At 43.3% G+C, this 17,207-nt stretch overlaps 1 protein-coding gene across 3 annotated transcripts in view; it reads left to right on the top strand.

The window, feature by feature from the left end:
- The window catches only part of NALCN (sodium leak channel, non-selective), a 303,103-nt gene extending 286,215 nt beyond the window's left edge, over positions 1-16,888 (top strand). For all 3 annotated transcript variants that reach the window (XM_070520121.1, XM_014839403.3, XM_070520122.1), the window contains 9 exons: positions 60-208; positions 1,080-1,173; positions 2,837-2,969; positions 3,637-3,752; positions 5,698-5,855; positions 9,049-9,199; positions 10,540-10,689; positions 12,331-12,451; positions 15,388-16,888. In XM_070520121.1, coding sequence (XP_070376222.1) covers positions 60-208; positions 1,080-1,173; positions 2,837-2,969; positions 3,637-3,752; positions 5,698-5,855; positions 9,049-9,199; positions 10,540-10,689; positions 12,331-12,451; positions 15,388-15,581 — 1,266 coding nt within the window. In that variant the 3' untranslated portion in view covers positions 15,582-16,888. The remainder of the gene's footprint in view (positions 1-59; positions 209-1,079; positions 1,174-2,836; positions 2,970-3,636; positions 3,753-5,697; positions 5,856-9,048; positions 9,200-10,539; positions 10,690-12,330; positions 12,452-15,387) is intronic.
- The last annotated feature ends 319 nt before the right edge of the window (positions 16,889-17,207 follow it).

Here is a 17,207-nt window from a genome sequence, read left to right as displayed (position 1 = left end):
CCTGGCTTTATGAACTGAGTATTCTCTCTCTCTCCATCTCCATCTCCATCTCCATCCAGGTAACACTAAAGATGCTCCTCCTGACCGTGGTCGTCAGCATGTATAAAAGCTTCTTTATCATCGTAGGAATGTTCCTCTTGCTGCTGTGTTATGCTTTTGCTGGAGTTGTTTTATTTGGTACTGTGAAATATGGAGAGAACATTAACAGGTTGGTGTATATTTACCTTTCTATTTGTTTATCAAGTAAACTTTTTTAGTAATAAAATCATGAATAGAAACCTGAATATTTTTAAACAAAGATGCAAGGGTGGAGGGGGCAATCAGTTGGAAATTAAAACTGAAAAAAAAGGGCCAAATTTTAAATGACATTTTTATACTTGTAAACAGTATGCATATTTACTTTAGAAACCTTAGAAAATTCAGAAACAAAAGAAAACAAAAAGAATCCATAATTCCACCACCATATAGGAATAACCACTTCTAATATCCAGATGAATTCCAGCACTCTTTCTATCCACATACTGCCAAAAAGTGATATGTAATTTTTTTAATTAAACAATTTCGAGATGGCATTGGGTTTTTCCTTTTCTTTTCCTTTGTTTTAGCAAAACATGAGAAGGTAGAACCCCCAAAATGGTTATTATATATAAAAAGCATTTTTCGAAGATTATCTTAAATTTTGTGGAAGCATCTCATAGTTTTTAAAAAAAGGTCCTTACAAAATAAATCATGCACAAATGTGTCTTGTTGCAGAGTTTACTTGATACGTCAGCCTCACCTTTTATAGCATAATTCACATGAAAGAAGGAATCATTTTTAATTGTCAAATCTTCCTCCCTGAGTCATTCAAGATGAATGGCAGTAAATTGGTGGCACCATGCTAGGACTGGGCTGTTCAGACAGCTACACTTGGGGGCAAGGCTAAATAACAAACAAATAAGAGGGTGTAACCTTTGGAAATGATAACTTAGCAACCAAATTTTCTCCAAATTTCCACCTGTTTTGGTGGTGACAAACCTGACTGCTTCATGACAAACCATGCTACTCGCATTGTGTTTTTATTTTTTTCCTTAAATTAGGCATGCAAACTTTTCTTCAGCTGGCAAAGCTATCACCGTCCTGTTCCGAATTGTCACAGGCGAAGACTGGAACAAGATTATGCATGACTGTATGGTAAATATCTCTTCATCACTAACAATGCCTCAACGTAGAATCAGATGACATTCTTTGGCAATGCTATATTGGCAGCATCATCCTTGTTAGCATCAAGACTTAGTGTTCAAAACACATATCCTGGCCTTTTAGTTCATAAAACTGCTTTATTTTATATTACAGTGTATGCACATACAGGAAAACTTTCCAGTGAACCCAGCTTGAGCTATTGTAGTTCCATTCAACAAATATGCATTAGGAGGGCATTGTTCTTACCATCCCATATTTAACATTTTGACAGTGAACTACAAACAGGAGTTCCACTTCTTTGAGGTAATTTATTCAACAGGTACTCACGGAGCCCCTGGTTCGTACCGGGCTGTATACTACGTGCTGGATCTTCAGTGATTCCAAAGCCTCCTCAAGGAGCTTCCATCCAGGGTTCTGAGTTGTACTTTTCTTTTGGGATCCTCCTTTCTCTGGGCTAATTCATCGTCCTTCAGTTCTCAGTTTAAACATCAGTTCTTTCAGGAATCCTTCCTATGTTAAGGCTGCTGGTCAGACACTCTTACAGCGCCTTTGTAGTGCGTATCACAACTGTGGCAAATTATTGGCTTGATGAGTTTATTTCCTCTCTCTCCCCCTCCAGGCCAACACTGTCCAAAAGAAATTTCTTCAGTGACGGCAATCGACACTGTCCGATTCAGTAGCCACTATCCATATGTGGTTATTGGGCACTTGAAATGTGACTAAGCGCAACTGAGGAACTGAATTTTAATTTTATTTAATTGTATTTAAGGCTAGTGAACATAAATTTAAACTTGAATAGCCACATGTAGTTAGCGGCTCCATGTTGGACTGCACAGCTCTGGACTGTCAGCAGGTGAAAGAGGGACAGGGTCTATGTCTAGCTCACAGGTCCGTCCCCAACGCTGGGCTTAAACCCAACACATAATGGGAGTCCAAGAACTTTGTGCACGAATGAATAGGGCCAGAATTTCCTAAGTCAAATATAATACGAGGCAGAATTAAATAAATTCTAAATAAAGAATAAGCAGAATGCTTTGGGAATGTGTAAGAAAGAGCTAGTCTCTCTGGCTGAAGGAAACAGGAGGCCTCTCAGAGGCGGTGGCATTTTATTGGGCCACTGCAGACTGGGGAGACTTTCGATAACCTGCGTCTGTGCTTTCCCATTACATCCCAGAACAGGGCTCCTGGAATGAGGGTTACTGGCTTCTCCTTACACAGTCTGAATGGGAATTTGCTATGTATAGCAAATCTTCCTAAATCTTAACCCATTACTTAAGTCAGGCAAGTTTTTTAAAATGCCTTTTTCTTTGATTTTCTGCAATTTGTATCACAGTAACTACTTATCATTTGGGACGAGTAGAGGTGGCAGAAAGAGTGTCTCCTGGAGGAAACCAGTTCATTTTCATTTTACTTCTAAAATGGCACTGAACTTGGGTTTCTGCAAGCCTAAAAGTATAGCATAAGTGAAATATTCTGTTCTGATTTTTTGCCATAAATGATGCACCCAGTGTATGTGGCTTCTGAGACATTACTTTGAAGTTAATTATATCTTATATGTTTAGGAATATGTTCACTAACTACAGTCAGTTCACAGAAATGTGTATTCTTCTCTGCTCTCACCCTCTCCTCCTTCTTTCCTGCCATGGCCCCACAGGTCCAGCCTCCCTTTTGTACTCCAGATGAATTTACATACTGGGCAACAGACTGCGGAAATTATGCTGGGGCACTTATGTATTTCTGTTCATTTTATGTCATCATTGCCTACATCATGCTAAATCTGCTTGTAGGTAAGTGATGTTCGTTGATATTTTTTAATCTCTTTAAACTCAGGTACTTAGATAATTATGTACAATTTTCAAGTAATTATCCTGGGTTGCCTGGGGTGGGTGTTTCATGGCATTAATTATAAATTGTTGCCTCTCAATCCAGAAGCTGAAAAGACCTTTTGAAAAGCATGTAAATGACAGTTGATTGCAATTTCAAGAGTTCTCCTATTTATTATGATCACTAATTTCAAAAGAGCTCTTCTCCTGGATTAAGTTGAACAAATATCAGGGAGGGCCACCTTTACAGCCTCGAAATGTTGCATTTATGTATTCGAAAGATACTCGCCGTTCACCCAGCTGTGGGGCCACCCAGAACTCAATTTAACCTTTGAAAACTGCCCTGGAACTCTCGCCTAAGAATGAAAGCCAGCTGGCACGAGTATCTAAATACACAGAATGTGTGTTTATGCTCGTGACCCTCATGTTTTGGAAAGGCAGGAGCCTGATAAATAGCTTAGTCCAAGTGTAAAACATGCCAACTTGGAAACCATACTAAAAGCACTTTAAAAATTTGGCTTATAACATAGCTGATAAAATCTATTATTTATGCTAGATGTTTTACTCTTTATGAAAAATGATGGATTAGCATAATTGTCTAACTTCTCAATTTTTCCTTTTTTTTCTTTAGCCATAATTGTTGAGAATTTCTCCTTGTTTTATTCCACTGAAGAGGACCAGCTTTTAAGTTACAATGATCTTCGCCACTTTCAAATCATATGGAATATGGTGGATGATAAAAGAGAGGTAGGAGTGTGGATTGTTGTTTCCTGTCCCTACCCCAAAAAGACTTAACGCCATCGCTCAAACACTCAAGTGGGCTTCTTGTTGGCAGCTGACATATATTGAATTTTGAATAGCCATTGCATTGGTGCATTGCAGAAAGCTATCATTGACACATCAGCGGAATATGCTGGGGGGTGGGGGGACAGAATAGTTCCCCCTCAATCCTCTCCAACCGTGAACGTCTTCTTCAGCCATTCAGAAGTTCAGCAAGGACAGGAAAGCAGGGGATTGCTGAAGAAACCAGCCTGGGCTCGGGGCAGGAGAAGGGGTGAGGTTCAGATTACCAGAGGGACAGTATAATACAGATTCATGATCACCTTAGCCTCAAACATCAATCCTGATTAGAAGCGCAAAGGAGTTATTTAAGTGGTTTCTGAAAGTTATTATTTTGAATTACTTTGGACTTATTTGAATGTTTTAATCGTAAAGCTTATCCAAGATTTCCCAGAATTAGCCAAAGCAGCAGCATCTTCTGCTTTGTCCTCCTCCTTCCTGCATCTTCATCCTAGCAAACACTCAAGCACAGTCCTCAGCACAGGTGACATAACAGTGAACAGGATGGAAAGATCTCGTGCTTCACAGAGCTCCGGTTCTAAGGGGGGAGACAAACAGTACAAAGTGAAATGATAGTAATCGTTATAATTATCATTATTTCAAGAAGCTATAAACACTTTAAAGAAGGTGATATGGTGGACAGTGGCTGGAGGTGGGGGCAGACTCCCTGAGCAGGGTGGCCATGAGGCCCATCTGGGAGGTGCTATTTGACCCACCATCTGAAACACGAGGGAAATTTCGCCGTGGGCAGGCAGATCCGTGGGAGGATCTGAAAGTAGTTGCAGGAAGAGCTGACAGGGCACAAAAACCAAGGAGCCAGAGCAGGCTGAGTCAAGGAGGGGCCTGGACTGGAGCCGGGGCTGCGTAGCTGTCTCCACCCGCTTTGCCCTCTCTCTCCTTGGCATCCGCAACTTCACCCGGGCACCAGCCTTGGGGGGTTTTCTTCTGAAACAGTGATCTGCGCGTGCGGGCACCTAGCCTTGCCTCTCATCTCAGCTAGATTCACTGACATCTCCAAGACTACGGCCCACAGGAACCTGCGTTCCTCTGTCATACACACAGAAGGCGGCACCACCTCTCAACAGGTTCAGATGTTAGTAACTGACAGGAACCCATGGGCTGCCCATGTCCCTGCCTCTTGCCCAACACCTTAATTCAGAGGCAGAGCCAGGATGGCAGGGTAGCTTTTATTGCCCAGAAGATAGCGACACGTGTTAGGTTCTCAGAATCTGGAGCTGCTCTGACCAGAAAGAGGGCAGAGCTGGGAGCCCAGTTCCCTTTTTTTTATAATTGTTCTGATATGATAATGGAGAAGACCTGAAAAGCAGCCATGGGTCCATAGAAGAACAACTTAGAATAAATGTTTAGAAGTCCCTAGCATCTGGATTAAGTGGAGAGGAGGATCGTGTGCATGTACATTTTCCTTTTTTTGTGGTAATGCATCACTGACCCTCTCAGCGTGTGTCTTAGAGAAACGGTGGAGCAGGGGCCGAGTCAGGGGCATGGGCCACAGGAAGAGAAGCCTGGTAAAGCAAGCATCAGGCCTGGGAGGCAGAGGGCCAGCTTTGCACCCTCTGGATCCAAATGCTGCATAGTGGGGTTACCCTGTAGAACCAGAGAAGCGCAGCACAAACTCTGGTTGCTCAGCTTTTCATCTCAGCTCCTTTCAGCCGCCTATCCCCTGCCCTACCCCAGCCTCCAGCGGGGCCAGCAACTTCCCTGTGGCCCGGTGCTAATTACGCTATCTTGTGGAGAAATAGCTATGGGTTTTTTGCTGTGAAAACAGAATCCCAGTGATCGTTATGACCTGATGATGATTTACGATGAGTCAGTACTATGCTCTGCCGTCCAGGGGGTGATTCCGACTTTCCGCGTGAAGTTCCTGCTGCGGCTGCTGCGGGGGAGGCTGGAGGTGGACCTCGACAAAGACAAACTCCTGTTTAAACACATGTGCTATGAGATGGAGAGGCTGCACAACGGCGGCGACGTCACTTTCCATGATGTCCTGAGGTACAAGGGGGGTTCACTCTCTGTGTCACACAGCTGAACTGAGTCCAGAAACCGAAGCTGCCATCATTAAAGGCCTTGTGAAACACAATTCACAAGTAGGGTCAGGACCTGAAATGCCACATCCGCTGTGGTTATAAGGTGAGGTCACATTTCTCAGGCTTGAAGTGGCCTTTCTCACTGTCCTGTATGTACTAGATCATGTCTGAGTGAGTGCCTCACACTGAAGGGGAGAGAAGCCGAGGCCTGACATCCCCACAAGTGCCCCTGACCAGGGAGCTCCTGAAGGGAGGAAGCAGAGGGACCTCAGAGAGCCAGGGGCCACCTCTTGATTTTGGAGGAAGGAGCTGGTCCCAGAGAGTTGAGTGACTTGCTCACAGTTCCTTGCCCTCTGTGGGAAAGCTGGAGCTAACATCTGGAGCTAAGATCTTCTCACTCGTGGGTCTCACAAGAATTTTCCCGGTCCACTCTGTGATGGGGGCCCTGGGTCGGTTGACAAACCACATTTTCCAGACATTTAATGAATACCCAGACAGGACGAAGGACCCATCCGCTGCTCATCCTCTCTTCCTCTCTGACAGACTTCCGTGTTAGTCTGCCATGACTGCTGTAATAAACTGCCGTACGCTGAGTGTTTAAACAGCAGATTTAGTGTCTCGCGGCCCTGGAGGCTGGAAGTCTTGATGAAGGTGGCAGAGTTGGTTCCTTCCGAGGTTGTGAGAGACAATCTGTTCCATGCCTCTCTACTAGCTTCCGGTGATTTGCTGGCAATCTTTGGCATTCCTTGGCTTGTAGAAGCATCACCCCAATCTCTGCATCTCTGCCTTCATCTTCACATGGTGTTCTCCCTGTGGGGGGGGGGGGGGGATACACGCGTGTGCGCACGTGTGTGTGTGTCTGTGTCCAAATGTTCCCTTTTATAAAGACACTAGTCATATGGGATTAGGAGCCCACCCTACTCCAGCTTGACCCCATCTTAACTAATTACATCTGCAATGACCTATTTCCGAATAAGATCGCACTCTGAGGTATTGGGGGTTAGGACATCAACATATCCTTTTTGGTGGGGAACAGTTCACCCCATAACAGCTTCTTACACAGGAGTCCATGGATAAAATTCAGAGGTCCATGGACTGGGGAGGGGAATCAGTGACATCTTTATTTTCACTAATCACTCACTGAAACGCAGCATTTTCTTCAATGATGAATGTAGGCAACAAGCCACAGCAGTATTAACAATACCCACGTATTTGTCACCAGTAGAAATCAGATATTTTCGAATCACATTACTGCCATGGCCGATGTCTTAGAATATCCTTTATGCTTACCAGTACTTCTGTTATAGTAGTCATTTGACCTCAACTAGATGTTATTATTAAGTGCGATAATAAAGAATCACTTACGTTACTATATCACCACCTTTTAAAAAGAATAATTTGAGAACTGTATTTTTGATATAATTGGCTTCCTTTGTAATAATGTGTATTTTATTTTATGCATTTAAAACATTATTCTAAGAAATGTTCCATAGACTCTACTGCCAAATGGGTCCCTGCCACAGAAAGAGTTAAGAACCTTCTACCAACAGTAGCTATTTTCATCATGTTGCAAATACCTGACAAGTTAAACATTGGGTACAGTGTCATAAATTTCAGGAGCATTCAGGTATACAGAAATATGCTCATGACTGGAATTTGAAAAGAGAACAGACGGGAAGGAAGTTTCCTCAAGTTGTCAATTTTACCTCCCTGTGTTCACTTCTTCCAGAAGAGAACTTTTTTTTTTAGGAAGATTAGCCCTGAGCTAACATCTGCTGCCAATCCTCCTCTTTTTACCAAGGAAGACTGGCCCTGAGCTAACATCCATGCCCATCTTCCTCCACTTTATACGTGGGACACCTACCACAGCATGGCTTGCCAAGCGGGGCCATGTCTGCACCCAGGAACCGAACCAGCGAACCCCGGGCCACTGAAGCAGAACGTGCACACTTAACCACTGTGCCATTGGGCTGGCCCCAGGAGTGAAATTTTTAAAAGGCAGAAAAAGATAGGGCAGAAAATACATATGAATAGCCAAAGATGTCATCCCTTTCAGAATGTCACTTAATCTTTCCTCCTAGTGACAAATATTTTTAGTCTGAAAGTGAGGCACAGAGAGATATCGCTGTCGTTAATAATTACCATTCAGCCTCTTTGGAACTTAGTGATGCGTCTGATAAAATGGACTCAGGCGAAGTTGATGGTGGCATTGTCTGCCCTCCCTATCCCTCTGGTTCAGTATATGATGAAAACGGTCCAGCAATGATGAGCTTCTTGACGAGGCAGGGAAGAGAAGAAGAGCAAATGCCCTTTATTCCTCCATAGTGGGAGGAGCCTTAGCAAAAAGGAGCAGCTCAGTGCACCAGCAGTGCACGGGGAGACTCTCAGGCCCCTCCATGCTCTGATTTGGGCTGCAGAGAGGGGACTGAGCTCGCAGCTGGGGCAGGCAGGCGATGAGCAATAACCTGGGATCCTGCGGCTGCACCAGGGAGCACCAAGCTGCCAGAAGGGCTGCATCTTCCTTTGGCTGTAGACCTCTCAGCCTGGACGCATGAGTAGCCTTGTTGCCCAGAGGCCCTGATGCAATGTATCAGCTGTGTTGGTTTCATTTGCCACTGTCTGGGCAGCATGGGAATGAATACTCAACCTTGGCTTTGCATCCATCTAGAACTAATGAAGAAAATCCAGGAGACAAAGGAGATAAATTGAGAGGGAAATGAGGGGGCAAGGGGATGCGTCACCCACAGCCAAAGCCATGTTACCCGTCACCAGTTGGAGCCGAAGTGAAGAAAGTGTAGAGGGCGCAGACTTCCTTCTGCAGAGAAAGTTTCAGCGTCTTAACCTAAGCAGCTGATACTGTAGATCAGGGCCTAGCCTGGATCTTTTGTTTTACAAACATTTATATGGCACTTATTCTTGTAAGCATCTCACAAATAGTAACTCATTTAATAAGGCAGGTACCACGACTATCCCTGTTTTAAAGCTGAGAGAAGAGAGACAGAGAGGTGACATTACTAGTTCAAGCCACCAGCTAGTCAGGTGGCATCAGGACGCTACACTGGTTGGATCGAGTGATGTCCTCATTGGATTTTGAAATATCGAAGGTCTAAATCCCAGGTGAATCAAAGCTGCGATTGCTGCTGTGTTTCCCCCTCCAGCATGCTCTCCTACCGGTCGGTTGACATCCGGAAGAGTTTGCAGTTGGAGGAGCTGCTTGCAAGGGAGCAGCTGGAGTACACCATCGAGGAGGAAGTGGCCAAGCAGACCATCCGAATGTGGCTTAAAAAGTGCCTAAAGCGCATCAGAGCCGTGAGTGAGCTAGAAGCATCTGGGGTTCTATTTCTTCCTCTCAAAGAAGGAGGAGGAGGGGAAAAAAGAAAACAGCATCATGAACAACAGGATTAGATCCTCCTGTGATGAGCCTTATATCTCTTCAACTTTGTTAACTTCATCCACTTATGATGGTCAGATGACAATTCAGCCTTAACTCTGGTCCAAATTCAGCTGCAGTCTCTTGAGCAGAGTCCATAAGAAGTTTCCATATATTCAATGGAAATATAACATATGTTTAAAAAGTAATTTATTGGTATTAAAATATTTCTGATCTCCATTAATTAAAACTTAATTGTTCAGAATGCCAAAAATCTCTACATTTTGACTGGCAACTGAATTTACAAAACTACTATTAAAATGCTCCTAAAAATTCTAACACATTGTTGATAATGTTGTTCGGTATTTAATTAAAGGCCACCTCTCCTGGGAGTTTAACGATGTGTTTGCTGCTTACTGAACTATAAGCTTTAAGATTCTCTAACCCATAAATCCATGAACATATACTGTGTTGGCATATACTGTGTTTACAATGGACATTTCTATTAGGTAATTAATTTTATAAATGCTTTTGACATATGTTTCACACACAGGGAGAAAAAAATCAAATAATCACTAAACATTTACACATAATAGCTAATTTTTTATCCTGTTTCTCAGAATAGCATCAACTCCAGAAACATATCTTTCTATTGGAAAAGAAAAGGGCCCCAGAGAAACGAAACACCCCAAACTTGTAGGACAAGGCAGCTGTCACAGCTGGCCCACCGGAGCTCTGCTAGCTCCAGAGAGCATGTCTGCCCTCCTGAGAGGGCACAGGGAGCGCCAGCTCACCACCAGGGCATCCTGGCCTCAGTCTGTGCCGGGACAGATTGGCCTGCCCCAATGCAGAACCAAGACAAGAGCAAGTGTTCATCCGTCCAAGGCTCTCTGCCCCTTACAACTTAGAGGAAGGGGCCATCCACACTGGCTTAACGAGCGTAAAATAAGAAGGGAAAAAAATAGACACCCACATTAGTGATTTAAAATTTCTATTTTAAATAAAATACAAGCCAGTATCAAGGAACATAACTATTCCAATTGTTATGCAAATGAAAATGGAAGGGGAAGGCAATTGCTAAGTCTCTAAGCCCTCTGTTATATCAGGCTGATACTTATCAGTGAAATTCATTAAGGATCCTTGTTTAGAAGTTCCTAAGAGGTCACCAAGCATGCAGGTTCCTTGGAGAGGACAGAAGGAAATACAATTTGAGTGATGGGGGCAGGGGGATGTTGGTCCGGGTTTTTCCATTCCTGAAACAACAATCATATTTCCGTAGAAACAGCAGCAGTCCTGCAGCATCATCCACAGCCTGAGAGAGAGCCAACAACAGGAGCGGACCCGGTTTCTGAATCCTCCCAGTATCGAGACCACCCAGCCCAGCGAGGACATGAACGCCAACAGTCAGGATAATAATATGCAACCGGAGGTACGGGTAGGAGGTGTCTAGCATCCACGGATATTCCGTGCGTTTTTTTCTTAAGAAAAAATAAATTGGTGCTGTTCACATAGCCATTTCAGACAAGCTGACAGTGTTTCTGATTGGAAGGTTTTAAGTAAAAAAAAAAATTGGAACATGTTGATCTAGATTATGTTTGTGTCTTTGCCATCCTGGAAATAGCTGAGGTTATTGCAAAAGATTCTGATTTGTATGCATACTAAGAAAATGTGAATGCCCTAAACGTGATAATTCTGTTGACTTTTGTCTTAAGAGTTAACCTCACATCTATGAGGGTTCAACTGGAGTCCAGCAACATTACCTGACTTAGGAGAGCATGGTTTGCCTGAAGCTCTGCCCTACACGTTTTCTTCTCACCAAATCGTAGAAATTTGCAGCGAAATGTTTCTACCTGGCCTTCAGCCTCTTTAAATAGACTCAGTGAGGACTTCTCCTTCCTTAGTTGGGCATCAGAAAAGCACATGGAATTCCGAGAGGATTAGCTTGAGGACCTTCTGTTTGCTATTTTCACTTCCAAGCTCAGTCTACAGGTCCATAACACCAGCACAGAGTCACCAGTGTCCAGAGAGCCTTGCGCTGTGAGAAGCAGCTGGCGGGGGTCCTGCCTTTCCCGGGGTACAGTTATGAATCAGCTGGAGCTGATCCAGTGTTCTGAGACGGGCCAGTCAGGGCCACGATAAATACTGAAGCCTGAGGCTCCACAGCCCAGCAGGACGCCCCAAGCAGCCCTCTTGTTCCACAGCCCAGTTTGGATTTTATGCTGTTGTCCCGCCAGCCTGTAAGAACCCCACTACAGGGACTTGTGCAAGGACAGTCAACAGAGGGGGGACGTGGAGGCCTCTACAATGACCCTGCCACCTGTGTACCCTGAGGATGGCTTGGCAATGCTTAGTGTGTGGGGCTGGGATAAGGTCAGCACAGCCAGCAAGACAGCGAGGCAGGGAAAGAGATGATCGCAGAGCTCTGTGGTTTTAGGTTAAAAAAAGCCCAAGAGGTAACCAGAAAACCAAGAGGGGATATTGAAGAGATGTGAAGATGGAGGCGTTGATCAGAAAAGGGGAAGGTGATGGTGAATAGGACAGCAGGCAAAATGTATAGAAGGCCTGAGCATTTCTCTGACTTTTGTGTTAATTGGGATAAGCGTCCTTCTCCTCCGGGACCCCTCACAGAGCCTTGTCTGGTGAGCACTCTCTCCCTCAAGCTCTAGCCACTGACCTCCAGGTTGGCAAGCGTCTACTTCCCCAAACCAGGCTGTGTTGGCTGCCCCACCCTCCCTCCTTGCTCTGGTACAGGGCCACGCCCCCAGGCGTGAAGGGAACTTGGCCTTGGGGTGCAGGATTATGGAGGGATGCCCAAGGAAAGGTGCTCCCTGCAGAGCCGCGGCTCGTTTCGTCACGATGTGCACTGGCGACTCCGGTTTTCCTTGACTCTTCTTACCAATTTGCACTTTTCCTTTCCGCATTGTGGCACTGTGGGTCCATATTGTTTTTCCCACCTGTTTTCCTGCCGTGTTTTCTTCCTTTCCTAAAATAAAATGAGGGTCCAGGCCAGCGCAGAGAGACGGAGGCGAGCATAGCGTTAAGCGTACCTGCTTGGTTCTTGCCCCTGCAGACCAGCAGCCAGCAGCAGCTCCTGAGCCCCACCCTGTCGGACCGGGGAGGAAGTCGGCAGGACGCGGCAGATGCCGCCGGGAAACCCCAAAGGAAGATCGGGCAGTGGCGCCTGCCCTCGGGTACGTACATCGCGCGCCTTCTCCATCCATGGAGGCATTTTAAAGGTGTCTGCACTCTGTGTGTTTTGGGTCTTGGATTTCAAATACAGGTCTGCATCTGAAAAAAAAAAAATCTTTGAAGCTATTTATAGACAGTGAAACAATGAAAAATATAGCCCCTCATCATTCCCCTCAAAGTAACTTCTCTAAATAGCACTACATTAGCCCTCATTTTCAGCTACCATGGTCGAGAAGGCAGCAACCATTAACAACGATGTTATAGCCAAGATCTAGAAAGAAAGAGGAAGAGATTTCCAAGGGCTTCCTGTGTACATTTAAGGCATTCTCAAAATAGGCAAAATTTGTTTAAAAGGGAGTGGATGGATACAATCATTCAGAAAGTACCAGAGTTGTCAAAGAAGGAACAACAAAACTTACATAGTGTGATATAATGTAATATGTAACTGTTGTGGTATTTGCTGTATGCCAATCACTATTGTGAGTGCATTACATGTGTTCCCTCATTTAATCCTCACAATCCTATTATTCTCCACACTTTACTGATTTAGTGAGAGAATTTTCTTCTAGAGGCCGTGGGGTTTTCGAAAGCCAGGATAATCCCATTAGGAGCACTCAGGGATGGAGGGGAGCAATAAGATGCACAGCCGAAGTCCTCTGTGCGTGGGTTTCTCTGTAGATAACTCTGTAGAGTTCACGGTAAAGTGGGGGCTTCCTAATGCCCTTTAACTGGGTCCCTTCTCAGCCCGATCCAAGTGAGAAGATGGATGATGCTGCAGACTCTTCTGTAGCATGTCTGTTGCACAAAGCAGAAGACAGTGTAACTTAGATCTTGAGGCCAAAAGTTATTCAGTGGACCTTAACACCAGAGAGGAAAATATCTTTTTTCATGCCCAGGAGTTTATTACTCAGAGATCAGAGAGAGCCTAGCTTCTGCCTGGTTAAACAAAGCAGGGAGTTATAGAGAACAAGATTGAGTAGGTGGTGGAGTCAGGCCATGAAAGACCTTAAATTACAGGCTGAGTGGTTTCAACTTCATCTTGTAGGCAGTTAGGAACCAGTGAGGATTTCTGAGCAAGACGTGACATTTGGAATTCGTGCTTTAGGAAGACTGACTTGGCAGCAGGGTAGAGAGTGAACTGTCTGTGGCAGAGGCTGGAGGCAGGGCTGTGAGCCAGAGGACGGTATAGTACTCTGGGCATGAGGTGATGAGGACATGGACAAAGCTGGTGGCAGTGATCCAGACCCTGGAGGACAGATAGGAGAGACGACCTAAGGGAGAGGCACAGTCACTTAAATGGATAAAAGAAAGGGTGTCGTCAAAGTGCCTCCAGAAGTCCAAGCCTGGGTGGCCCCCGACTAAAGGGACATGCTCTTGGGGACTCGCTGAGTTTGAAGAAGCACAGGGCAAGAAAAAGAACATTTTAACGGGTACCAACAATGTCTCAGGTATCCTGGTATGCATTTTCCTTTTTCTCGTTTTTTCTCTTTGATTTTTTAATAAAAGTTCTGTATATTTAAGGTATACAACATAATGTTTTGATGAACATATACATTGTGAAATGGTTACTGTAACTAAGCTAATTAACATATGCATCACCTCACATAGTTACTGCTTGTGTGTGTGTGGTGAGAACACTTAAGATTGACTCTTTCAGCAGATTTCCAGTATACAATACAGTATTGTTAACTGTAGTCGCTGTATGTTAGATCTCTAGAATTTATTTATCCTACATAACCGAAACTCTGTACCCTTTGGCCATCATCTCCCCATTCCCCTGTCCTCCCCCCCTCACTTGCTCACTTGCCCTGGTAACCACCATTCTACCCTCTGCTTCTATGAATTTGATATTTTTAGATTCCACACATAACTGAGATCACGCAGTGTTTTTCTTTCCGTGCCTAGCTTATTACGGTTGACGTAGTGTCCTCCAGGTTCATCCTTCTTGTCACACATAGAAGGATTTCCTTCTTTTTTAAGGCTAAATAATATTCCATTGTGTATATACACCACATCTTCTTTATTCATTCATCCACTGATAGACACTTAGGTTGTTTCCATGTCTTGGCCGTTGGGAATAATACACAATGAACAAGGAAGTGCAGGTATCTCTTCAAGATAGTGAATTCATTCCCTTCAGAAATATATCCTGAAGTGGGATTGCTGGATCAGATGGTAATTCTGCTATGCTTTTTCTTAGGTCATCTCACTTAATCTAGTTTAATCCTCACAATAGTACAATGAGGACACTTGTATTCTCTTTATTTTACAGTTGAGGAAACTTGGGTTCAGAGACATGAACTTGGCTTTGGTTACACGTCTACAGGTCACAGAAGTGGGACCCAAAGCCATGAGTGTGTCAACAAAGTCTTCACACACATTGCCTTATTTGGACACATGGATTGGAAAGATGAATGCCCTGAGCATGGTTTAAATCTGTCCGTGAATCAGTCCTTTTTCACTGATGCTACACTTCAATTCATTTTTACCAAAAAAAATTAGTTACACACATCTTCCTTTCCATACCTTCTCTACATCCCTCCCTCTCTCCTCGCTATTGGTTATGCCATCCCTTCTCTTCCTTTGTTTTTTCTCTTTATATGTATAGACTAATGAACACCAACTCACACATATTTCTGTGACTTATATTTGCCCAAATGGGAACTTTTAGTAATTTTTTAGTTTTCATAATTATTACAAGGTGCCAGGGGCAAGCAGCATTTTTTTTTCAAATGGTATTACTAGTCATCCATAACATAATTTTAAAGGCCATTTTGAATGTAAAGAACAAAGTGCTGAAAAAGTTTTATGTGAACATCTATGGATAGGACTTGTTTGCCAAAGTGTTACTGAAGGGCATACCATGGTATTTCTGGAATGGCTTGCAGTAGGGTGAGACGACACCATCTTGCTCATGGGACTCTTATTAATTCCACAGCACCCAAACCAATAAGCCATTCAGTGTCTTCGGTCAACTTACGGTTTGGAGGGCGGACAACAATGAAATCTGTAGTGTGCAAAATGAACCCCGTGACTGATACAGCTTCCTGTGGCTCTGAAGTTAAGAAGTGGTGGACCCGGCAGCTGACGGTGGAGAGCGACGAAAGTGGAGATGACCTTCTGGATTTATAGGTAGAAATCAATGCAAATGGCAGTCGAGTGGTGAAACTCTTGTTCTAATATTTTCCTCATTGTCCAGTGAGCAATCTGTAATTGGTATGTGATTTAACTCCAACTTGTCACAAGATTTTTATGAATTGATTTTTGTTCTGCCATAGGAAGGCATAAAACTTGGTCTTTCAAAGCTGTTTAGTATCATGGGTTATTACCATGTGTTCGAGAAATTGCGTAATGACAGTATTAGTTATATTAGAAACCATACCAACACCAGATGTAGATCATTCAAAAACTTCATATATTCTGTCTACATAAGTAAGATGTATATTTGTATATGCTCTCATGTATTATTACCATCCCCTGAAAGAGTGCTAAGCCCAAGTGGCTGACGTTTAAGGTACAGGAACTAAAGCTTTAGTTCACGTTTTTTCCACCTCCACTAGAAATACCTCTCTTGAGAGAATTTATTATTTAAGATTGACCTGAAAAGGTCAGCTCTGAGCTCATGCTAAAATGATACTAGTTTTACAATCTACAGGTTCTGAATTTCAAAAAGTATATTATTTTTTTCAACTTTAAAAATAATATATGCACAAGATATTTAGAGATCAGAACAAGTCAGTTTCTGTCCTCAGTCACACTAATGAAATTGTTGCCTTCTTCCGAGAGCATTGGGTGTTCAGGTACCAGGCAAAGAAACCAGCCCATGGAGCTAACTGGTTTAAAACAAACCCATACATAGATGGCTTGAGGGACGTGGTTCTGTAAAGAGGTTGAGTTTCTTGAAAAGCCTTTTAATAACTGAGTTGAGCAAGAAGAGTAAAACTGCATGATTCAGCTTATAAAAAACATCTTTGCATATGCGATGCTGTCATTGGCTTCATTTCTTACCCAAAGTATTTCCATTTTGCCTTAAATCAGCAAAGACATTATCGTTGATCATAATACACCAGTGCTATGTTCAATTCAAAATGACTTCCCTGGTCTAGAATCTCCTATGGAAATAATGGTACTCTGCAAAATCTTGCTTTGAACTCACAGTTTAGGTATCCCACAAATCCATTGTATTTGTTTCACACATCACTGGTCCACCTCCTCTGGGAAAGTTAAAATGCAAAGTGATTATAAAGTACCATTGGGCCTCTTATGCTGGGTCAACTGGGTAGAAGTGTTTTTGGGCCATTACATTATTCTTGACTAAAGATTTGCTGTTTAGATTATTTCTTTTAATGGAGTGATTATCTCAAAATCCTTTCATTTCCCTCCCCACCCCCGCCCCAGGTGATTTATAATCTCTTTTTCTCTATTTAAAAATCTTAAAATAGCCAAATATCACATTCCTTCTGTATAACAAATGTAACTTGTGGTGACTGTCTATTGTTTAAATGATTCATTTGACTATAAGATAATGGCAATTAAACTCAGTGAAGCTGAAAGGATTTTATGTGGTTTTATGTTTACTTGGAGTTTACTTTTTGTACATAAGAAAATAAAATAAATATAGGATTTGTAAAAGAATTTACTCGGAGTCGTCGATCGTTTCTAAACCCTTTTCTTGTGTTTGTTGAGGGAAGGGGGCTTTAGAGGTGGGACCACTAGGTAGCTGACACTTTGCAAACTGTGTGTTTGAATATTCCATCT

The sequence above is a fragment of the Equus asinus genome, chromosome 11 (genome assembly GCF_041296235.1).
Source record: "Equus asinus isolate D_3611 breed Donkey chromosome 11, EquAss-T2T_v2, whole genome shotgun sequence".
Classification (NCBI taxonomy): Eukaryota; Metazoa; Chordata; class Mammalia; order Perissodactyla; family Equidae; genus Equus; species Equus asinus.
Note: the sequence above shows the minus strand (reverse complement) of the source record. Positions and strands in the feature narration are given on the sequence as shown.